The sequence below is a fragment of the Artemia sp. Qi Xiang Cuo genome, chromosome 6, assembly GCF_049724085.1.
Source record: "Artemia sp. Qi Xiang Cuo chromosome 6, ASM4972408v1, whole genome shotgun sequence".
Classification (NCBI taxonomy): domain Eukaryota; kingdom Metazoa; phylum Arthropoda; class Branchiopoda; order Anostraca; family Artemiidae; genus Artemia; species Artemia sp. Qi Xiang Cuo.
This window is the reverse complement of record NC_142799.1, coordinates 26418219-26443367: the sequence shown is the minus strand read 5'-3', so window position 1 is coordinate 26443367 and position 25149 is coordinate 26418219. Positions and strand designations below refer to the sequence as shown.

Here is a 25149-nt window from a genome sequence, read left to right as displayed (position 1 = left end):
GTGATATCTGCGTTTAGGCATATAGGCTAAATTTAGGTCTAAGATTTTGGTGAGTAAAACTATTTACGTCAGTAGTTTTCCTCTCGTGGACGAGTTGCATATATCATTTCATGTATTTCTTGAGTGTCCTCATTTATCACCTTGTGACGGTGTAGTGGAAAGAGCCTCGCCTGGGAACAACTGGGAGGTTCAATCCCTGTTGTCGCAAGGAAAAAACTTTGTTCAAATCCAATATTATTTTTTTCGTGATTTTTTCTTTACTCTATTTTTTCAACAGGTTACTTAAAAAATTTTCAGCTTTATTTTGTTTTTTCATGTCATTTTTTTTACTTTCAATTCTTTTTCTTTGAGTACTACTATGAGTAATATTTTTGATTTTGTCAAAAGTCTTATTAAATTGAATTAAGAAAAAAAAATACCGCTCTCTGTCCCTTTCCAACTGCCTTCGTTGAATTTTGACCAATTGTTTTTATTGTTTTGCGGGGGAGGGGGTGCAATTTACTACTTTGAATCGCTTAGTTTTTTCTGGGGATCACACTGGCTTGTTTGTTTGTTGTTGTTTTTTTTCGCCAGGGTGATCGGAAATCCTAGTGCCCTTTGAAGTGACAAACTTTCAGTGGCTCAATTGTAATATTTCAATGTAACCTAATAAACCATCGTCGCACATGAGGCTGCAGCAAAGAACAGACGAAACCTGATGGAAAATGCAAAAAAAGCCGTTGAAAATAAACATTTTAACGACTTAGCTAAAATGTTGCGTTTAATACAAAGATCTTTTTATTTTAGTGGCGTTTTCAGTGGCTGGGTTGAAATATTTTAGCGGAGCCATTGAACTATCATGACACATGGTCAATGAACAAGTGAAACATGATGTAAAATACAAAAAAAAAACAGGCGTTAAAATTTAAAGTTTTATCTGTTAAAATGCCATAGATAAGCTAAAAAGTGGCGTTCTATAGAAAGACCTTGTTTTATAATCGGTGACTTTTCATCGGCAAGGTTGAAACATTTAAAGCTGGCCGTGAGATTCCGGCGAAAAAATGGGGATATTGATGAAAACTTCAAAAAACTCTGTTTAAAACAATAGCCTCAAATTTATGGAACGTTATTTCTTATTTCAGTCCTAATTTTCGTTACTGGTTTATTTAATAGCGCTAACTAGCTTATTTAACGCAGCTTACTTGACAACAGTGACTAATTTAAAAGCGTCGTTTTTTTAAGATCAGCACACATAGGGTCGGGTCTCAATCAAAGCTGTGAAGAAAAAGGGACATTGAGCTTACTTTGTCGTGATATCAAACCAAATAATGGTCGGATCTAGAAAAAAATTGGTGAGAAGTAAAGAGCTAGTATCCTAATATTGCTTTTTGGGGATCCAGATGGGATGCTACCTTTTAAGGGGTAGGATTCCTATGTTTTATCAAGGTATCTAATACAATGGGTTGTCAGATCCCAGACATTTCGTGTGGAAGAAAGTGTTCTAACTATGCTTTGGGGGAGGGGACCGTACCAATTCTGCCCTCTATGAGGATGAGTCCCTAACTTCTTGTCATCACAGCATCTATCAAAAAGAGGCGTCAGAACTAAACATAGGGACTAAAATCTTAGCTATGCTTTTTTTAGACCAGGACCAGATTTAACCTTTGTATGGGAGGAAAACAGACAGTGTCCTTAAATCCTTGATTTGAGAGCACTGCCCAGAAGGGTATTTTGGATATTCAACCAAAATAAATAATAGTTAATCTCTGATGCGTTATTTCTGTCTTTTGAAGTCTCGTACAATTTCAAAACTCTGAGAAAGAGAAAGAAGGATCATCGACCTATATTATCAAAAACATCTTTCAGAAGGGTCATTTGATCTCAACCAAACTGAGCGATAGTGAAACAATGTCTTGATTCCCCCTTTCAGGAGAACAGGCGAGTTTCAGTCGCATAGGGGTAAAGGAAGGATGTCCCTGCATTCTCCTCATGAGAATTTTACCAGATCCCCATCAAACTTCATGGAAAGTGAGAAATAATCTCCGAGATACATTGTTGGTGTACAAACACATTCCAACCTCTATATAGAAGGCGGGGGGCCCTGAATTCTTGCCAGCGACAAATCTACCAGAAAGTGTTTCTGGACGTCAACCAAACTTGGGAGAAAATAAGAATAGGTTAATTATCCTATTTTTTTCCTTATGGAGGCCTGTACCTGATCTATCCTCTGTTAGGTGAGGGGGTTCATCATCCATTCTTATCATCATTATGTTTACCAGTGCATGTCACCAAACAAAAATAAAGTTTTGTAGAAAGTAAGAGCCAGTATTCTACCTGTGCTTTAATAGGACCACGTGGAACTGGCCCTATCTATTTGGTGGCAGTAGAAAGTAGGTGGGAGGGGTGATTATTGTAATAACTACATTTACCAGAATGGTGTCTCGAATTTTGAAATGAACTGGCGGTTGCCAACTTGCGTGTTTTTGGCACTCTTTTTTTTATCACCTCCCACTCTTTTACTCGATGGGCGAAAAAATCACCATTTTTGTCAATTTCTAGGTAAAACCACTCTTTTTTGTACTCTTTAGCGAAATGATAATAGCAAGCTTCTATTGAAATAAAGACTTTAAATTAGATTATTTGATTGCAAAGGATACAACTACTAGTCTGTATGATCGTGTTATCTTTGCCTCTGCCTTCCTCCAGTCGTCTTTCAAGCATTTCCAACCATTTAAGAAGAAGTAGATCAAAGTCAAATTAACAAATGGAAGCGTGGAATGTGGGAATTCAGATTTAATAAAAGCAATCAAAGGCTGTTTAGCGCAATCATTCTTCTTAGGAATGGAAATGTGAGTGATCATTGTGCAATTTATTGTTTAAACACTGTGCTTACCAGAAATTAAAATATTTCACTTCTTGCATTTTGTGTAACTCGTTTGATTGTTAGCTATAATTACTAATGTAGGTATATGAGTTAAAACCTTAAGAGAGCTTTGTGTGCTGTTTTGAAGGAAATAGACGATAAATCCGTTTTCTTTCTGCTTCTTTAAAGAAAATTCACAACTGATAATTATAAACAGTCACCTACGAAGTGTGGGAGCCTGGCCCGTCCTTCTTCTTTAAAATCTCAAGATTTTTTCCCATGGTTACCCATTCTTTATGTTTCTTATTTTTAATTTGCTGCCCCCTGTTTAAAATTTTGGACCCTTTTAAATCAATATCTGCTTAAACATATAATAACAAGGTTGAACTTCTGCCTGTACATCCTCATGTCTTCACACATGAGGAGTTGTCTTTTTTTGGCCGTCGAGTCCTCTTTTTTTTTTCTTTTTTTTTTTTTTTTTTCTTTTTTTTTTTTAAGGTAGCACATACAACACTGAAATATTGTGGAATGATAATAAACCTTTTATTGCGGAAAGAAAAATATTCAGATTCTTCTGAAGTTCTAACTATGTGCCAGTCAATCCTTGTGATGAGAAAAAAGAGCTGGAAGTGAATTATGATTATTATTGTTTATTGTTCTGATTTATTGTGAATTATTGTTGTTTATGCGCTGGGAACTGTTCTTTGGAGATATAATAAAGAACTTGGTTTATTAATTTTATTATCCTTTATAAAATTCTGTGTTGTTATTGATGGGTTCCAACTTGCCCTCGATCGGCATTCAAATGCATCGGAATGAAATTTTATGTCACTTTTATCATTGAACTTTTTTGCAAATTATTGATGTTATTTTGACACAGAAGCAAATATAAATTTGTACTTCTCAGTTATTTGGATAAATTACCCAGAGAGAATATTTTCTCTGATTCACATGATCTAAAATATTCCTTTCTGAAATTCTTGTCTCATTCGCAATTATTCATGGTCATTAATATGCTCAAAATTAATAAACTCAAAGCAGTAGATTCGCCGAACAAGCAGCTATCCACTTTCTTGGAATGTACCCAGAAAACTGCACATTTCACACAGAGATGGGAAAGAAAAGGAAAGAAGGACAAAAACCTGTGGAGGAAGAAAAAGAAGTATTTTGTGGGACTAAGACTGTGGTTACCATTTTTTTTTTGCTGCTACGGTATTTGACTTGACTACAGTGAAGTCAGCTATAGTTCTTGACTAGTTACTTAGACTTCTAACACTTTTTTTCAAAACATTTGGAAAAATTGGAGACAAAACATTATCGAAATATTTTATGAAGTCAACTATAGTTCAGTTAAAGGTTCAAGCGATCAAAATTAGCACATTCAAATTTCTAACACAAATACATTTGAAAAATTTATGGGCAATATGTTTAATGATCGCAGGACAACATATAATTATTTTTAAATGACGTAAAAGTGATCAAAACAGTGAGAGGGGCCGCGCGCAAGCAAATTTTTTTATATACACTCTTTGAGCGAAAATCACTCTTTTCGGGCCTTGATTTGCACTCGCTGGAGATGTTGGCAGTTGGCAACCATGGTGGAAAGTGAGAGCTGATTTCCACCTCGCACCTTCTCAGAGTCAGGACACAATTTACCCCTTTGATACTAGGAGTCGTTCAATTCATTTAGTCAGATCAACTCCAACAAGAGGTTGTTAAAACTCAACCAAATTTGACGAGAGTTAATATATAATACACTATTTTTTTTTTTTTTATTCGAGGCCTGTGGCCTATCTTACTTCTTGGTGAGAAGAGGAGGTATTAAAATCCCAGTTATCAGAGTATTTATTAATTAAATTTAATCCCTTAGTTAGCCCTTTTAGACCCTGGGGTTGATTCAACGTCAGTTGAAGAGGAAAACAGGAAGATGTATCTCCAAGACATACTGGTGGAAAAGCAAGAGTCGGGCAGATAATTGTGCCTTTTTATGATCTGTGCTTTTCCTTTATCTCTGCCTGATCTGACCCCTGTTAGGTGTTTTTAAATTGCTTTCTATCAGTCTAAGTACTAAGTGGGATCGCTAGAATTCATGCAAAAAATCTACAACTATGATTCTTACTACGATGTATATTGTACTTTTAGACATTTCATAGAATAAAATCTTGATCGTGGCACAGGATCCATGAGTATCTGCACTGGACAACCAAATGCCCACGATTGCAATCTAGGCAGACATGGTACACAACTTTAAACAAGCCTCTTGAAACCCTCCCGCCACTCTAAGAAGTAACTCAAACAGCCTACATTTTCGTTCCCTATACTTTCAATATTTGCCACAGAATTCACCCTAAAACCGGTATTTCACAGCTATTAATTTCATTCATAATATTTTCTACTTTTATAAAACCGATAAAGAAACTTGAAGGCTTTTGGAAGACATCTTAATAGAATATACTTATGAGGAGAAGTAACGTCGTACTTCTGATATCCAAATCGGTTAGTTCCTTTCTTCTCTTTTTTTTGAAGTTTCAAAGTCCTTGACTTGATTTCTAGCATCCACAAGGGAATGTTAAAAAAACAAAAATAACTAACAAATGACAAACAACAACGACAAAAATTTCTACCACTGAACAATAAAACAAGTAAATTTGACTAACGCCTAATTAAAATGTTCTTCAACACATTCTCGAGTCTTAATCAACTAAACAAACACACTCAAACATTACAATTAAAACCAGCAATTTACCTTTTCCGTAAGTTTTATTTTCAATATTAGCAAGAACAAATTTGAAAAAATACAGATTGAGAATGGGGCTTTTTTAAGGCCAATGAAAATACTGGACGAACAAGGTAAATATTCGGGTGGCGGTTGCCCTTCCGACAAATTCGCTTTGTTCGTCCAGCATTTTCGCTTCCTTTAACAACCCCCGTTCTAGATCTTGATTTCTCCAAATTTGTTTCTGTTTTGCTTGGGAAATTATCTGTAATATTTGCCTTACAAGGAAATTGGTTTGTTAGCTGCTCAATTTAAACACTAAAAATAATTGATGCGAAGCGGAACAATAACAAAGAAAAAGAATATTCCATGCTTTGCAACAAAAGAAACATAAGTGATACCCTGATTGAAGTAAAGGAACCTAAAGAAAACAACTAGTGTGTCAGGTCGTTCATGCTCAACCATGCTAGAAAGGCTTAGCTATATTTAGTACCTGAACCCAATATATCTTGGAATATTAGATGGCTTCCTTCCAACTTTACTTGAGAGCACAAAAACATTAATTGCGTTAGTTAACAGAAGACAAGTTATTCTACTTGTGAATTTTTTTTTAGTGAAAGTGAGGATTAATAAACCGAAATTGTCGTTTTCTTTTAAAAAGCATAAAATATTAGAATTGAATAGCATCAATATGAGTAAAACAGTACTAAAGTCTGAATATGTCAACTGTTTTTGAATCTAACATAAAACATTTAAATAAATACTTAATAAACAGGGAGTCTAATAAGTAATATGATTCACAGGACGGATGGTTGTTGTGCGGCATTGGACAAATATGTTATTTCACGAAATCAAATTTTTGCTAAAAACAAGAACGCTTCTGCTATTTACTAATTTTATATGAATGCTGTTTTGTTATCAAGAGTTTTGATGAGATCAAAAAAACATACTTCCATAAACCCCCCAAGAGGAACAGTCGCAATGAGATATATGAATCAATCTTTACGGTACCCAACTGTTTCTGTTATCCTGGGCGTCAATTTCAGTGACGGCTGCTCGTTTAATGCTTATGTTACCCATTAAAAAAAGGCTATTGTACGACGTGCTCACTTATTAGTTTGCGACGGCTGCTTTTCTCGTAATCTCAGCTGTTCACATCACGTATACCCTCCCCCCCCCTTCTTGAGTAAGCATGCCTTTGTAGGGCACACAATTGAATAATACGGACTATCTGAACAAAGATCTGGAGACGATTCAGAAACAGACGACAAAGCTTATAGTGAACTAGACGTATACCCCTAACGATTTTATACTTTGTACCCAAAAAGTTCCAACTCTAGTGATAGGGGTTTCCTATGAATGCGCAAGTTGGGAGAGTCTATGCTCTTCTCCGAAGGACATAAACCACTCCACCCGTAACAGTCAGTGCTAACATCCGTCACAAACTTGGTTAGTACCACCCAAATGCAGAACAAACTGTTATTTGAATCCTTTTGAGCCCTTTCTTGTCATTGTTTTCAACCAGTAATGCTTTGTTTCTTATTTTATTTGCAAAAAAAAAAAAAATGCATTTTAGTTTGGCCTCAGTGGTGACTATGATTGTTGTTCGTGGTTATTAATGATTTTAAAAATAATGCATTTCGGAAATAACATTTTTAAGTCCAAAATTCAAAACATTATGTTAAACCTAATTTCCGACAGAACGGTTTATTTTTAAACAAAAAAAAAAAGTACTCTGTAGAATCATAGCCTCGGTGGAAACAGAAATTAAAATTTTTTAGCAGGTTTTAGAGCGAATCAAACGAATGATAAATTGAAGTCAAACTGAATATCTTCCAAATAAAAACCAAATTAAATATCAAACGAAAAAGTCATTCATTCTAAAGTACTGTTTTACTTAGCTGGCATTCGCCTTTCTATTTATTTGTGCATTGAAACTTTACCTTTTTTTAAGTCCTCCAGCTGCTGGGCCCTTGGGTACACTAATATAAAAGAACAAAACTTGGTAAACATAATAAATAAATTAATTGAACTAGCCTAAACTTATATTACTACTAAACATGGGCTTTGCTTGTGATGTTACTGCATCTTTTCTTTTTTTTTCCAACCAGGGTCAGGGGAAAGTCGCAGAAACAAATAGGGTTGCAAGAAAAATATTGATCAATTTTAGTAAACTATGCGCTCTATTTTGAACTTTTCTATATTTAATTTCAAAGGCCACATCTAAACAAGAACATTAGTATTCAAGTGTCCATGCGTTCTTACATACACAACGCAGTTACAGAGAAAGACTCATATATATTCTGGAACACAAAGCTTTTGATGTTTTCTACTACAAATCCTTTATTAGTTAATTTTCAACTGAAAGTAAGGAGCAAGAAAGTGTTTTTCTCAAGTGTTAACCTAAAGTGTTTCCTCCTTTTTCGATAACAAGACAGGTTTTATCAGGCTCGTAGCTTGTGATGGGCAAGATTAAACTTAATGAGTTTTATAAATTTGGGATCAGTTTAAACACGTGATTCTTTTGATTCATTAATTGCTATGAAAATTCCTTTTTTTAGAGTTTCGATTATTATTGGGCCAGGTCACTCCTTACTTACAGTTTGTACGGCGAATTGTTTAATAGTCAATTCACTGACTTTAGCCAAATGAAATTCTACAAAAGAACTTAAAACAAATGAAGAATAAAAAATATTTTATGTTACATTTAATATTGATGCACAATTTAAGTAACGTACAACCTCAAATGCCAATTGTAACTTCAACAGCTGATTCAGTCAACAATTTTGATAAGGAGGCAACAATGCTAAATGCAAAACGATAGTTTTACCAAAACTTGACAAAAGCCCGGTGGTTTATTTTTTTTCCTTAAAATATTCTCTTTGTAGAAGCTGATATTTCTAAATATAAATATTCTCATTAACAGTACTGTTGATCTTTTTATATTAGGTTAGTTTCAAATTCGCCAACTTTTGGCTTCTTTTTGAAGGTTTGTATAAAATTCAATAACGAATTGGAACTTGTGTGTATGTAAATTTGATATACCCTTGAAATAGTATGTATTTAGATTACAAAATCGCAAATTAGAATTTGTGGATTTGCGAAATAGATACCACCTTGGAATAATATACATTTAAATAACAAACTTTAAATCACTAAACTAGAAATTATAATTCCGGATTTTTGAAATTCAGAAGACCTTGAAATACTATATATTTGAGCTACAAAATTTAAATTACTAAGTTCAAATTAGAATCTGTGTATTTGGAAAATTGATACACCCTGGAAGTAATATATTCAAATTAAAAAATTTAAATTATTGAACTATAGTTTTGGATTTATGAAATTGATACATTCTTGAAATACAATACACTCAAATTGCAAAATTTCAATTTCTAAAGTATAAACTAGAATTAGTAGATTTGCAAAACTCATACACCCTTGAAATGCTAAAGATATAAATTGCAAAATTTAACGACATATACACAAAAAAAAACAAGCTAAATTCTTTTCCCCAAAAAACTAACACGACAATAATCCAAATCGTAATAATGGTAATAATAAAAAAATTGTATATATAAATATGCAAATATAATAAATAATAATAATAATAAATATAGAATCATGATAATAAGAACAGTAAATCGTAACAATCGTAATAATCTAAATCGTAACTAAAAGTCAACAATCCCCCTAATAGGTTAATCTGCTTTTTTTTGTTCCTTTTCAAATAATCAAACCCATAAAATGATATGAGCCTCCTATCAAGTTAAAATTCTACTATTTTAATAATAGACATTCTTGTTATTATTGAACCTAAGGAGATAAATGATGGAAATTCCCATTTTAAATAAAAATATGAGATATTCAATAAACGTTTTATATTGTTTTGAAACGAGAGTAAATATCAGTAGAAAGTCTGATTTTAAACCAACTTAAAACTGATAACAGAGACATTCAAACAAATTTTTTTTTCCCAGAATAATTATCAGCTATTACAATAAAAAGTAATTGTAATTATAGATTGTTAAATAGCGATTTGCAAAATTCAATTACAAAATAGCACACTATGTTCTATGTTTACGGCAAAATTTATATGAGAATTTTGGATACCTTTAATCTATATAAAATAAAATACACCTGAGTCCCTAGAAGGCACAAAAACACTGTGTTAGTTAATAGAAGAAACGTTATTTCTACATGTGAAATTTTTGAAGTCAAAGTGAGGATTAATAAACAGAAATTAGATTTTTCTTTTAAAAAGCGTAAAATATTAAAATTCAATAGCTTCAACATAAGTAAAACAGTACTAAAGTCTAAATAATTCACTCGTATTTTTAATCTCACACACAACGTAAATAAATGTTCAATACACAGTATGTTTAATACGTAGTTTGATCCATAGGATGGTAGGTTATAGTTGAACATCGTTGGAAAAATGTTTAAGGCCTATTTCATAAAACCTAGTTTTATAAATGAAGTTTTATCAACAGTTTCGATAAGATCAAGTAAACAGACTTTCATAAACCAGAAAAAAGATTACAGGCATTTGTAAACCTTAATGGAAATAGCAAACAATGAGATATATGAATACGTCTTCAAAAAGTTTATCTAGCTTTTCTAAAACTACTTTTTGTTAGCTCCACAATCCAACACAACTAGAACGACTAGAGCGCTATTTTTTTTTACTAATTGCAACAAATATATCAAAACCAAAGTTGCTGCTGCAGATATAATGATGGCCAGCTTCATATTGTTGAATATTGCCCTGTTCCGAAAGAATATGTTTTAAAGCCGAAAATTTTAACACGAATACCAGCCGATTCTTTGTTTCTGCTATTAGTATCAGGGGATCTTATGTAGTTTTATTCAAAAGACTATCATTTCTTCCTGTAGTTTTTGTCGAGCAACAATAAGTCCGAGCAAAGTTCGAATAAAGCAGGTCGACTGTAGGCCTACCTTGAGAGGTCTTGCCACTTGGAGGAAACAGTGACAAGAAGGTACTATAAACTCTATACGAGTGAGACGAGAACATAGAGATAACAATACAGATCCACATGGATAGGTACTATAGGGCTTCAATTAGCCTTTTTTGACATTGAATGATCTCAGCCATCCACAAGTATCATATATATACTATCTCTATTAACGGAACCCACTATGATAAAGAAGCCAATTTTCCTCGGGAAGAGCTTTTCTTACCACATGATTTTGCACGACTATCTTTTTAGTCTAGAAACAGTGACGGCGCATTACTTATTAGACACACAATGCATTAGTACCAAAGTAAGTTCAACCAATTTTGTTTTTCAAAAACAAGACCTTTCAAGCTATTTCAAAAAGACTTTTCATTTGTTATCTGTCGTAACATGTCACAACTAGTTTATTTACTATTAAAAATGTTGGGGAAAATACTTAAAAACCACAAAAAAGGTTTTATAATTATCATTATTCAGGTTAATTTCAAAGCTCAATTATTAAATTACTAACGAAAAAAACGAAGCTTCCAAAACCGAGTACCCTGTAGATAGATGTTACTAAGTTTTAGGCTAGTTTTTCTTTTTCTTTTGAGCACTGAAGACGGCTTGGCGGAAGCCCTTGCCAAAATATCTACTTATGTCATTTCCCTTCTTTTCTGTCCACTGGTTGATATTACACTCGTTTTCGCGTTTTTTTTTTATCATACATTTATTGGTATCAAAAATCCGACAAAAATCCAAATCAAAAATCCGACAAAAAAAGAGTCATTCATTCTAAAGTACTGCTTTACTTAGCTGGCATTCGCCTTTACATTTATTTGTGCATTGAAATTTACCTTTTTTTAAGTCTTCCAATTCTTGGGCCCTTGGGTACACTGATATGGAAGAATAAAACTTGGTAAACATAACAAATATATTAACTGCACTAGAATAAATTTAAAATAAATTTAAATATTGGCTTTGCTTGCGATAGTACCATAACTTTTTCTAGTTTTGCAACCAGAGTCCTAGCGAAGCTACAGAAACAAATAAGATTGCTTTAAAATTATACATCAATTTTAGAAAGCTATACAGCCTATTTTAAATTTTTCTATATATACTTTCTATATTTAATTCCAAGAAACACTTCTAAACAAGATCATTATTATCGATTTCAAGTGGGAGCATTTCCTTTAGCAGAACTATTATGAGCTAGATAAGGATATAAATATCCGAAATAATAAAAACACAAAATTAGGCAGATTCTTAGCAAAATTAGCTGATATGTATATTTTAGCAAAATTAACAGATTAATCGAGAGGACTTATGCAGATCTATTATTTTGATATTCAATATTCAAACGCATGTATCGATCTTAGTGTAGAATACTACCCACCAGAAGCATTATCTATGGATATACTTAATTTAAAAGTATAATAAAACAAAAATGAATTTTCTTGTGTTTTAAGCTGATGCAAGAAAATTTCAATAACATATCAGTAGCTCCATGACTAAAATGTCTTTAGGTTCCCGTGAACAAGCTTTGAAGGTAGAATAAGTAGAGTACCCTAATTTAACTTATGATCAAAACAGAGTAAAAATAGCTTTAGTCTAGATTATATTCACTTTGAACTAAGTAACTTAAGGCCTCTTTATGTTCCTAAATGCTCCACTTTGGCCTGCAAGACGCTATTATAAACTCCAAACTTCCAAAATCTAGTTTGAAAAAAACAAAAAAAACTAGATAGAATATGTTTTGTTATAATGGCATTTCTAAATTTGTAAATTCAGAAAAGGTTTTTGTCCAATATACTCATAAATTATAAACTTCTAATATTAACCAGCCAGAATCTTGATTAAAAACTTCTGATTTTTCGGAAATCTTTTCTTGTATGTATTACCCCAATATGTTTAAGGAAGATGCCAATTATGATTTGTAGGTAACTTACCGACTTTTGACTGTAGTAGGGGTATTAACAGGTGGGCCACCTGCGGGACTAGTAATGGCAGAGGAGGGCGTTTGCTCTTCTAGGACAACTAGCTGAGACTGTCGCACAAAAACACCATGGTTCTCTTTGCACTATAATTAGACATTAAAATTTAACTGATAATTGTATTAGAATTATATATATATATATATATATATATATATATATATATATATATATATATATATATATATATATATATAATGGATGCAGCTACATAAACTTTATATATACGATATATACTATGTACGATATTATATATATATATATATATATATATATATATATATATATAATATCGTACATAGTATATATCGTATATATAAAGTGTATTTCAAGCCAAAATATGGCCATGTACACAAACAACATACAAGATAAATGAACTACAACACTCGTCACAATAATAAAGAAGAAACAAATACTAATCTCTTCTTTTTGCAAACAACTGAACAAGATTCCTACCCACTAGACAAATAAACTGTGGCAAAGTACTCTTCAAGGCATCAGGAAGCAGTAATTCAACATTCCCAAATAAATTTTCCCTTGCCCCCAAAAGATCTTGACAACACAAAAACACAAAATTAGGCAGATTCTTAGCAAAATTAGCTGATATGTATATTTTAGCATTTAATTAACAGATTAATCGAGAGGACCTATAGATAGATAGATAGATAGATAGATAGATTTATTTTCCATATACCAGTAAAATAATTACGTAACAATCTACAAATCCCCACAAAGGCTCCATGGCCTGTAGGAGGGGGATTATGAAAACATCAAATAAACATTAAACATTTAAACGCTTAAGATTTAAACAATATAAACATAACATTAATATTTAAACATATAAAAATAAGCATTTTAACTTTTAACATTTAAAGCATTTGCTTAATAAAAAAAAAAAAAAAAAAAAAAAAAAAAAAAAAAAAAAAAAAAAAAGGAGAGTTCACTAAATAAGCTTTATCAAACTACAATGAATCACAACATCTATATAAAAAAAGGAGAGTTCACTAAATAAGCTTTATCAAACTACAGTGAATCACAACATCTATATATATATATAAAAAAATAATAAAAAAAATTAAATGAAATAAAACTTTTGGCAGCAGGCAAAAGTAAAGAAAATTAATCACATGAAAACAAATATTTTTTTACTAGTCTTTTGAAGGTGCCAAACGAGTGGCATTTTCGAGCCGAATCGGGAAGGGTGTTCCATATCAAATGACACGCAACAAGAGGATTAAAATCGGATCTTATTGTTGGTGTATGGGGAATTTGGATATTTAGAGAACTACGGAGTTGATAATTTGACCGATCAGATACAAAAGAAGACGTAAATCTAAGGGACCGAGTAATATCACCATGGAGGTGAAGAAAATCAAAAGACGCACAGGAAAGAATATATAGTTTTTTAATATCGAGTAACGGTTTAGTTACCGAAAGATTTATATCCTGGATAAGATTTATATTTTTATCAAAAGTATTCAAAAGCGGTTTGAGAAAAGAAGGGAGAGTAGACATCCTTATTACTGGAGAATAGGAAAAACAAGAATGAATTAAGCTATGAAATAGGATTCTTAGAATTGGCCCTGGAAAGATATGTTTTAGTTTTCTTAGAATACCGAGGTTTCTGCATACCTTCATTTTAATCAAATCAATATGGTGTTTAAAAAATAAATTTTCATCTAGGAGGATGCCTAGGAAACGGACATGGCCATCCTTTGGTCTACTAATAAAGCCTTTGGATATATGAATTTCAGATAATTGAGGACAAGCCTGGGATATACGAGAAAAAACTAAAAAACTGGTTTTAGAAACATTTAAGGCAAGAGAGTTAGCATCAAAACAAATTGAAACTCTCTCAAAGAGGTCCACTAACTTTGTACGAACCTCATCCTCTGTTCTCCCAGAAGTAATAAGGGTGGTATCATCGGCAAAAGTAACAAGAGAATCCGAGGTATGCAAACTATAGTTGTGGGTAAGGGAGACTGTTGGATGACATAGACGACAGCAACAAAGAGGATTTTTATTTCCAACTGCGAAAAATTAGGTCATTTATATAAATTAAAAACAGTGCCGGCCCTAAAACTGACCCTTGAGGCCCCCCTGGTCAACACTTGATGGTGAGCGAAAAGGTGGATCAACAGAAATTATTCTACCAGACAAGAAAGACTTGAACCAATCAAACGTACTACCTCTTACGCAAAAATGAGAAAGTTTAAATAGAAGAACACTGTGGGTTAAAGAATCAAAGTCTTTACAAACATCCAGAAACAAAGCAGCAGGAATCAAATGTGAATCTATGGCAGAGTGAAGATAATTCAGTAAAACTACACAAGCGCGCTCAGTAGAATGATGTTATTAAAAACAAAATTGAAAAACATGAAAACAATATTTAGAATGAAGAACCTTGTTAATACGAGAAAGCATCTCATTTTCAAATATCTTTCTAAACACCGACACCACAGAAATAGGCTGAGAGGCGGCTGTATCAGGTCGTGTCCCCCCCTTATATAATATGATGACTCGAGCACGCTTGAGACTTCGGGAAAATACCAGGCTGAAAGGAGAGGTTAATAAGTTTTGTTAAGGGATAAATAATGGAAGGAAGTATGAACTTAATTACTTTAGTAGGAATATTATCAGGGCCAGACGACGAACAATTTTTCAATCCCATAACAATTTTATCAATTTCTTTCTCCGTCGCCGGTTCCAAAAACATTGACTTCATACAAGGTGGCCCAAGAGAAGACCTGAAGTCTTATTTAGTGGCAGAATAACCAGCATCCGAAGAGGTCGTTTGACCATTATTCGCAAAATATGAAGTAAATATATCTTGGACATTCAGTTCTCCTTCGATCGTATTGCCATCGAGATCCAAAGCAGACGGGGCTGATGGAGACTGAAAAGAGGGCCTAAGCACAGAATTTATAACCTGCCAAGTTTTTCGTATATCTTTACCACAATCTGAAAAACAATTAAAATAATACTGGGACTTGGCCTTTCGACACACAGAATTAAAAATATTCCTATAAATTTTAAATTGCTGAAAGCAAATAGCTTTCAGTGAAGGACTAGCAGACTTAAAGGCCCTCCAGAGATTCTTTTTTCTCTTACAACTCCTAAGGAGACCAGGGGTCATCAAAGGATTTAGATGAAAAACATTCTTAGACTTACGATTAGAAGGTGAAACAGAACAAATATCAAGAACAGCGTCTTTAATAGACTCATAAAAAGTATCAAATAAATTACAAGAATCAGAATCACTCTCAAAACCACCCCAAGAAATTTCTGCCAATCTTGACCTAAGAAGCATCAATTCCACTTCACCAAACCTAAAAGGCCTCTTGCCTGACTCACAAGTCCTCTCAATAGTCACTTTATCAAAACAGTATCTAGAGTAAACAGGGAAATGATCGGAAATGTTGCTCACTAAAACATAATTTTGGATCAAGGTGGCCGTACAGAAAATATTGTCAATCAGAGATGACGTAGTCTCTGTTATGCGAGATGGGATACATACAGAAGGTAAAGTACATGCGGCAAGCATGGACGACAGAAAATCCAAAGACACAGAAGACTTTATATCCATCAAGTTTATATTAAAATCTCCCATAATAATTAATTCAGTCGTCAGTCTTAGGATGGTATCCAGTAGATCATTAAGGGTGTGTAGAAACAGTCGAATAGAGCCACTAGGAGATCGATAAATAATACCAACAATTAAATCCTTACCTATACATTTAATATCTATGAAAAGTGACTCAAAGACACCTTCGATATTTCTGGATAAATCCATTCTAAGAGAATATGGGAGATTATTAGAAATATACAAAGCAAGACCACCCTTGGCCATCCTTTGTCGATTCAGTCGTTCCATTTTATAACCTTGCAAATCCAAAAGCATATCATTTTTAGAATCTAAAAAAGTCTCGCATAAAACAACAACGTCAGGTAGTCCATCAGAAACAATCTGTTTTAGATGGTCAATTGAAGAACAAAGACCCTGGATATTCAACTGGAGCACTGACAAATATCCATCCCGTTTGACAGCCTCCCTCATACTAGAAACATATTTACTTATTACTGTGTGGTTCACTGTCATCAAATCACTGTTGACATGTCCGATAGAATTATTGATAATGCTTAAAACATCTAACGGGTTATTTTCAAGCTCAAAAAGTCGTCCTACAACTGGGGGCGTTTCTAATTTGCCAGTAAAAAAAAGACAATCGATTTTATATATGGAATTAAATAATAAAATATACATGCAAAAAAAAAAAAAAAAAAAAAAAAAAAAAAATATCTAAGCACAATCTGCGAATGATCGAATCTTTCGTATCATTGATTGACCAGGTGGTTTGGCCAAAATTTGCCCGCGGTCAGTCCATACATTAAATTTACCGAAGCAGTCTCTTGCCGCATTTAAAATTTCACGACGCTGTTTTGTTAGCGTGTCTGATAAAAGTATTCCACTCTTTGCTAATTTAGTCTTTTCTTTGAAAACAAATTTAGCTAATTCCACATTTCCGAAGTGTATTAGCTCAGGAGACACTTTATATTGATCATTAGAGTCATTCAAACTAAATAGATAAATATTTACAATATTATTAACTTCAAAACCAGGGACCAGCATCTTGTCTTTAATGATATCCGATACTTCTTTCTTTAGGTCATTTCCAGGCCTCTGCCTTACTCCATTCATCACTAAGCAATCCAACATCTTTTCTTGTTCAAAATCATCCACTTTCGATTCCAATGACAAAATCCTACTTTCCAAGCTTTTAACCATTGCAAATAGTCCTTTGAGTGATTTTTCTATTTCTTGGAATTTTGGGTTGTAATCAATGGAAATAGCATCATGAATTATTTTGACTATAATATCAATTGCTTGATTTGCTGTATCAGGGTCTGATAGTTTAGCCTTAACTTGACGGGAAATCTCGGCCGTAAGATTCATTTGTGTCCGATTTAATTCATCCAGGGTAAAAGCTATTTTTTGCAGGATTAGGCTAGGTGCCAGCGAGTCTTCTGCAATAACGCTCGCTGGGTTTAATGCTAGATAAGTAGGTGATGACGATTTATAAATGTCTGGAAACGAATCTAATTCGGTAAATGCTTTACCTACATTTTTTTCCGTTCTTTTGCGAGCACTAGGGTTATCTGAAAGTAATTTCAAATTAGACTCTGAAACTTGGTGCTCAGAATGATCGCCGTAGCAAAAAACTGTGTATCTCCATAATCCTTTAACACCACTTTTTGACTGCAAAACAATTGCTGGCCAAGGGGGGTAACTTTTGAAACTAGCGAGAACAATGTCAAAAGGCTTGAATTTCGACATGAGCGTAGCACTGAAAATAAATAATTACTTATCTTTGAGCGGGCCAGTTAATCCAGTAATTTGCAAATAATTTCAAGTAATTGCAAGAAGTCCAAGTATTTCAATGCACGATTCAGATGATAATAGAGCTGAATACTAATCCAAAGCCACAATCCATAAATAATCCTTAAGCCGTAATCACATGCAAGTCACTTGTGTAATCAGATTTTAGCTTAATAATTTCTTACGCAAAATCAATTGGCTCCGTGCCTAGGTTTATCCACAAGTAAAAAATTAATCCATGAAATGTACTTTTTATTTTAAGATGTGAACTGGTCAGAGACTGGGACTGAATGAGATCTATTATTTTGATATTCAATATTCAAACGCATATATCGATCTTAGTGTAGAATACTACCCACCAGAAGCATTATCTACGGATATACTTAATTTAAAAGTATAATAAAACAAAAATGAATTTTCTTGTGTTTTAAGCTGATGCAAGAAAATTTCAATAACATATCAGTAGCTCCATGACTAAAATGTCTTTAGGTTCCCGTGAACAAGCTTTGAAGGTAGAATAAGTAGAGTACCCTAATTTAACTTATGATCAAAACAGAGTTAAAATAGCTTTAGTCTAGATTATATTCACTTTGAACTAAGTAACTTAAGGCCTCTTTATGTTCCTAAATGCTTTGAAGGTAGAATAAAGTAGAGTACCCTAATTTAACTTATGATCAAAACATGACTCCAAGTTTTTGGAGTCATGTTCACATCGTCAAATACAGATAGTCTTGCCATAACGAAAGAGTGAATAGGAGTGGAATAATTAGGCTCTTAAGTCGCTATGCTTTTGACGATAAAACTCTTTTTCAAGAATATGTAAGAAGCATCCCTATAAACCGTAGTGTGTAGCTAGCGTGGCTTTAATTTGGTATATGTTCCCTTAAGTTTTTGGAGTCACGTAGAAAAAAATACACTTAGGAAAGCAATGAAATAATCCCTGAGACACGCATGCCTGACCATCCTTATGTGTAAAATATGTTAAATTTTTTATTTTTGTAGGTTTTGTCTTTGTGTCTCTCACATATGCTTAATTTCGTCATAAAATATTTGATCAAGTTTAAGATCCCTTTTTGTGGATCTATATATTTTTTATATATAGCTATGCAAACCTTCATGTACTACTAGCTCTATTTTTCTTATATATATATATATATATATATATATATATATATATATATATATATATATATATATATACATATATTATATATATATATATATATATATATATATATATATATATATATATATATATATATATAATATCATACATAGTATATATCGTATATATAAAGTGTATTTCAAGCCAAAATATGGCCATGTACACAAACAACATACAAGATAAATGAACTACAACACTCGTCACAATAATAAAGAAGAAACAAATACTACTCTCTTCTTTTTGCAAACAACTGAACAAGATTCCTACCCACTAGACAAATAAACTGTGGCAAAGTACTCTTCAAGGCATCAGGAAGCAGTAATTCAACATTCCCAAATAAATTTTCCCTTGCCCCCAAAAGATCTTGACAACAACTCAGACAGTGCTCCAAATTTTCTTCCTCTTCTTGAAAAAGAGGGCAAGCAAACATGCCGTCCGGGACACTTTCCTCCTTTCAAAAACCTTCAATCTCGAACGAATCAAAAGGCAATTAGATCGTAGCTGCATCTAATAGGTAAGGTATCTAGCCGGTGAATTTAACTTAAATCAGAATTCCTGCCCATATACTGTCTTAACCTCTATATAATATCTTAAAGTTTCCGAATTCATAATCTCCTCACCCCATTTCTGAATAGTCTGGTCCTCCAGCACCTGCTTGATTTTCTTGTCCAGCTGTAATTGTTGACTAGTTGATCCAAGGCCATCATTCCAAGCGAAAAAAAAAAAACCTGTTTTATCCAGTACCTCCTTGACTTTAAAAGGCCAAGATCTTTTCCTTCGTAACTGAAATAACTCATCATATGCAGCCTTCAGTAGCCTATCACTGGGTAGCTGTACAACACTTAGTCAAAATTTAATAATTTGGACCGTTCTATAATTCCTAAGAGATCACAGTCCAAGATCTCCTTTAAGAAACTGAGTATGGATCATTCTATGCAGCCCATACAATATCTTAAAATAGTCTAACTGAACGCTTTCTAACTGGGCAGCGTTCTCATGTCCCCAAATCTCTGCCCCATCATGGAGAATTAGCATTATCTTAGATAAAAAAAACAACCTCTTATGCAAAGACAAATTCTTTATTCCACTAATTTTATCCCGTAAAAGTGTATTTGGTGCCCTCCAAATACAAATATATTTTCTATTTTTGCTTTCCTTTTACTAAAAATAACCACTTTAGTTTTCATAATGTTAAGCTGTAACTTTTTCATCCGTAAAAATTCCTAAATTAAATCGAGTAATATCAGTAGCTCCCTTGCCGACTTCGCCACCAATGCAGTGTCATCCGCAAATAATAACACCATAAAATTCATTTTTCCAAGACAAACCTTTGGTGGGTCGCCTGTTTAAAGAGGCACAAGTGTGCCTCCTTGATTTAATTTTTGCTTTATATAAAGCAAATATATACATAAAGCAAATACATATATATATATATATATATATATATATATATATATATATATATATATATATATATATATATATATATATATATATATATATATATATATATCCGCAAGTGTCATCCGCAAATAATAACACCGTAAAATTCATTTTTCCAAGACAAACCTTTGGAGCCCACTTTTTTTCCAGAAACTCCATAATATAATTGAAAAACATACCAAACCGATATATATATATATATATATATATATATATATATATATATATATATATATATATATATATATATATATATATATATATATATATATATATATATGTATATATATATATATATATATATATATATATATATATATATATATATATATATATATATATATATATATATATATATATATATATATATAAATATATATATATATATATTTATTACAACCGATTTTTCTCATGGTCTTGTCCTAAGTAGTTCGATAGGGCTAAGATTCAATTTGTTCATTATTGAGTCAAGGCCTCTTTCTTTAATAAATCATTTAAAATTGCTAGTGTTTTCAAATAGAAAAAAAAGCTAAAATTATTAAAGACTGTTAAATTTAAATTGCTAAAAGTTTATTTTCTTGATTCATTTTACATTATATATCGTTTATATTATGAGGCATTTTTGGAGCTTACTTTTCCAGTTCCACAAAATTATTGTTATTATGTGGATTTGAGAATACAATTTGACAATATTGGCTTAAAGAAACACTGTTCACTATTCCAAATAATTTATCAGCTATAGGACTGTCAATGAAATACAGATCTTCACGACTGAATTGTCAATGATCATCAAAGAAATCAGATCATCAAAGAAAAACGCATCATATTATTTTTACCATAATTTAATATTTTCATATCATTAAATATTAAATAGAAATTACAACACAATTTTTACCAAGCCGAAAAAATACCATTATCTTGGCAAAATTTTATTGCAAATAATGTAATTTTTTTACATTAAATTTATCAATTTATTTATTTTCACAGTCACCTTTTTTCTTTTAAAAGCATGTCACACTTGACATAAAAGCTGGAAATGAAAATTTCTCATGATCCAAGCATGAGTTTTTATCAAATTTGGTTAGAACCAAGCATCAACTGACACAAAAAAATCAGGTTAGGTTAAGGTCAGGTTAGGTTAAAATCAGCTAAAAATGTAAATATCTTATTAACAGGCAGATTGTAAATCACGCACAAACAAGTTAATAATAAGTTTTACGTTTTCTTTGTCTTTGCCCTAGCACCCTCAGTTAATAAAAATGATAAAAACATGCAGTATAAATGGAAGAAGAAACGCCAGATAGGAATCCCCCAAGCAACAACAACCACATTCCTAGTAGAACCTGACTGCAACCACATCAGAACTGTAAACATTCTTTTTCGCTGACTTAGCACCAATAGGAGGATATACTCACAGAGAAGTAGGCTTTGCCCATGACAGTACCATTGTTTTTTCCTTTTGCCTCGTCAAGAACAACACCAACCCATTTTCCAGGAGAAAACAGGGCTGTTCCAATGTATGCAACAGTGCCAATTGCTTCTCGGCCAGGAATTTCAACTCTTTGTCCCACCCTCAGAGTTTTATCTTGCTTTTCTGACTTGGGTGGTGAATCACTTTCTTTCATTGTAGAGGTAGTTACAGCTTCAACTATCTTTCCTAAAAAAAAAAAAAAAAAAAAAAAAAAAAAAAAAAAAAAAATGTATCTAAATTGTAAGTGCTTAGATTTTCTGTCTTTGGTGACTTTTTGGCCATATGTTCCTTGGATGAATGTTGATAGGGGGGGGGAGAGAATTCTTTCCTAATGACACTTTCATGTGTGCTGGTAGTCTAAGTCAAAGTGAAAAACAAGACTGGGAGTGTCTTTTAATTCCTCGATTTTTCTGGAAGGTCATCATTACTGTTAGAGTATTTAGACAAGTACAGGCTCCTCACAATGTCACAACTTTAAACTTTTAAAAAACTTTTTTAATGTTAAATATTATTACAATGTTTTTGCCAGAGGACAACTGAATTTCGACACCAATTGTTTCTCATCTGTTTTACATGTTCAGTGAAGTTTTGACAGAGTCACTTTTATTTTGACAAGGCCTATTGCTGTCTGTCAAAAATTTTTACATGGTTACTACAAGATATGATAGGCAGCGCAATCGCGCTGCCTAAGTAAAGAACGATGTTGGCACAATGTATTATTTTTATTCTTCCATACCAGGGCACTTCGTATCAAAGGAGTTGTCGTAGAAACTTGGAAAAGGGCTCATTCGATCGGAAATTGGAACGGCTAGTGCCCTTTTTGATAGTCGAAAGTGATTGGAAGGCAACTAACATCCCTTCCACACCCATCATTTCCCCAAACACATCCAATCAACTTTTTGGGACGGTTATTTTCCTCATCGAAGATAGTTTTCAGACAGAAAAGATGTTTTTGTGGAGAATACTCACGCAGCGTTTAGGGTAAGGGCTGTAAGTTGTGGCCTGGGGGCATGTAAGGTTTTTATAGAAGGTGTTGTCGTAGAGATTTCAAAAAAGGCCCATTCGAATGGAAATTGAAAGGGATAGTGCCCTTTTTGCTAGTCGAAAGTGATTGGAGGGCAACTAACCCCCCTCTCAAGCCCACCTTTTACCCAAAAAAATCCAATCAAAATTTTGATATAGCAATTTTATTCAATGTAGTTGAAAGTTCTGGAAATTAGGTCAACCCTGGGGGCATATAAGAACGATGTTGGCACAATGTACTATTTATAATTTTTTTTTCCTTTAGACTAGGGCACTTTGTATCAAAGAAGTTTTCATAGAAACTTCGAAAAGGGCTCATTCAATTAGAAATTGGAAGGGCCTGTGCCCTTTTTAATAGTCAAAAGTGATCAGAAGGCCACTAACACCCGTTCCAGGCCCACCATTTCCCAAAACATATCCGATAAAAATTTAGGGATAGCCATTTTGTTCAGCGTAGTTGATTTCCAGATAGAAATTATATTTTGAGGAGGACACTCCCTCACAGCCTTCAGGGCAAGGGTTTTGAGTTATGCCCTGGGGGCATATAAAGTTTTTATAGAAAGTATTGTCATAGAAACTTCAGAAAGGGCTCAGTTGATTGTAAATTCAAAGGTCTGGTGCCATTTTTAATAGTTGAAAGTGATTGGAGGGCAACTAAAACCCCCTCTCACGCCCAAACACATCCAATCAAAATTTTGAGATAGCGATTTTATTCAATGTAGTTGAAAGTTCTGTAAATTAGGTCTTTGAGGAAGACAACCCCCCACAACCCTCAAGGCAAGGGTTGTAAGTTATGCCCTGGGGGCATATAAGGTTTGTATAGAAAGCGTTGTTGTAGAAACTTCAAAAAGGGCTCATTCGATTGGAAATTGAAATCGCTAGTGCCCTTTTTAACAGTCGAAAGTGATTGGAAGGCAACTAACACCCCTTCCATGCCCACCATTTCCCCAAACACATCCAATTTAAATTTTGAGATAGCAATTTTATTCCGCACAGTTGTAAGTTCTGGAGATTATGCCTTTGAGCAGGACACTCACCCCACAGTCTTCAGGGCAAGGGTTATAAGTTATGCCCTGAGGACATATTTGGCTTTTATTGAAATCTTTTTTCGTAGAAACTTCAAAAAGGGCTCATTCGATTGGAAATTCAAAGGGCTAGTGCCCCTTTTCCCCAAACACATCAAATCAAAATTTTTAGATAGCCATTTTATTCAACATAGTTGAAAGTTTTGGGAATTAGGTCTTTAAGGATGATAACCCCTCCCCCTCACAGCCCTCAGGGCAAGGTTTGTAAGTTATGCCCTGAGGGCATATAAGGTTTTTTTTTTATAAAAAGTGATGTTGTAGAAACTTCAAAAAGGACTCATTCAATTCGAAATTTAAAGGGCTAGTGCCCTTTTTAATAGTTGAAAGTGATTGAAGGGCAACTAACCCCCCTCTCATGCTCACCATTTCCCCAAACACATCTAATCAATATTTTGAGATATCAATTTTGTTCAACGTAGTTGAAAATTCTGGAAATTAGGTCTTTTAGGATGATAACCCCCTCAGAGCTCTCAGTGAAAGGGTTGTAAGCTATGCCCTGGGGGCATATAAGGTGTACATAGAAAGTTGTAGCAGAAATTTCAAAAAGGGCTTGGAATGGAATTTAAAATTTTCCAGTTAGAAAAGGCCAGGAATGGTATCCTTAACATTTAGAGGCTTATATGCTTTTATCACATTGGCTTTTTTAGAACAATAGGGCTGTTTTTTAGCACTAAGATCTTGCATCTTTATGCTAAGATTATTGTTTTATAACTCAATTTTGTTCAAAGATTAATTAAAAAAAACTTTTTCCACAAAATAAGTTTTTCAAAGAAAAGTAAAGAACTCCATTAAATAAAAAATAAGCAAAAATAAAATCAAATAATTTACCAAGCGTGAAACTACCGCAAATAAGCATCGATAAATAAATGAAACCCAAAACGAACAGAAATTACAATAAATAACCCAGTCAAACTTAAAACGAGCAGAAATTAACATAAGTCGGGCTCAAAATCCCTATGCCTTCCCAAGGCCAGAACATAAATTGCACTTTACTAAAAAAAATACGAATGAATGTGCATTGTCAGTTTAATATACATATACTGATATTTACTAATCAAAATGTTAATATTATTTG

At 33.1% G+C, this 25149-nt stretch overlaps 1 protein-coding gene across 2 annotated transcripts in view; it reads right to left on the bottom strand.

Annotated features, from left to right (window-relative positions):
* The window catches only part of LOC148951051 (dynactin subunit 1-like), a 177506-nt gene that overhangs the window by 116126 nt on the left and 36231 nt on the right, over nt 1–25149 (bottom strand). Inside the window, exons 2-4 of one of the 2 annotated variants that reach the window (XM_089090588.1) lie at nt 21911–22152; nt 12466–12596; nt 7502–7540 (exon numbers count right to left, since the gene is read on the bottom strand). In XM_089090588.1, the coding sequence (XP_088946714.1) occupies nt 7502–7540; nt 12466–12596; nt 21911–22120 (380 nt within the window). In that variant the 5' untranslated portion in view covers nt 22121–22152. The remainder of the gene's footprint in view (nt 1–7501; nt 7541–12465; nt 12597–21910; nt 22153–25149) is intronic. The other variant, XM_089090589.1, reaches the window with a different exon arrangement.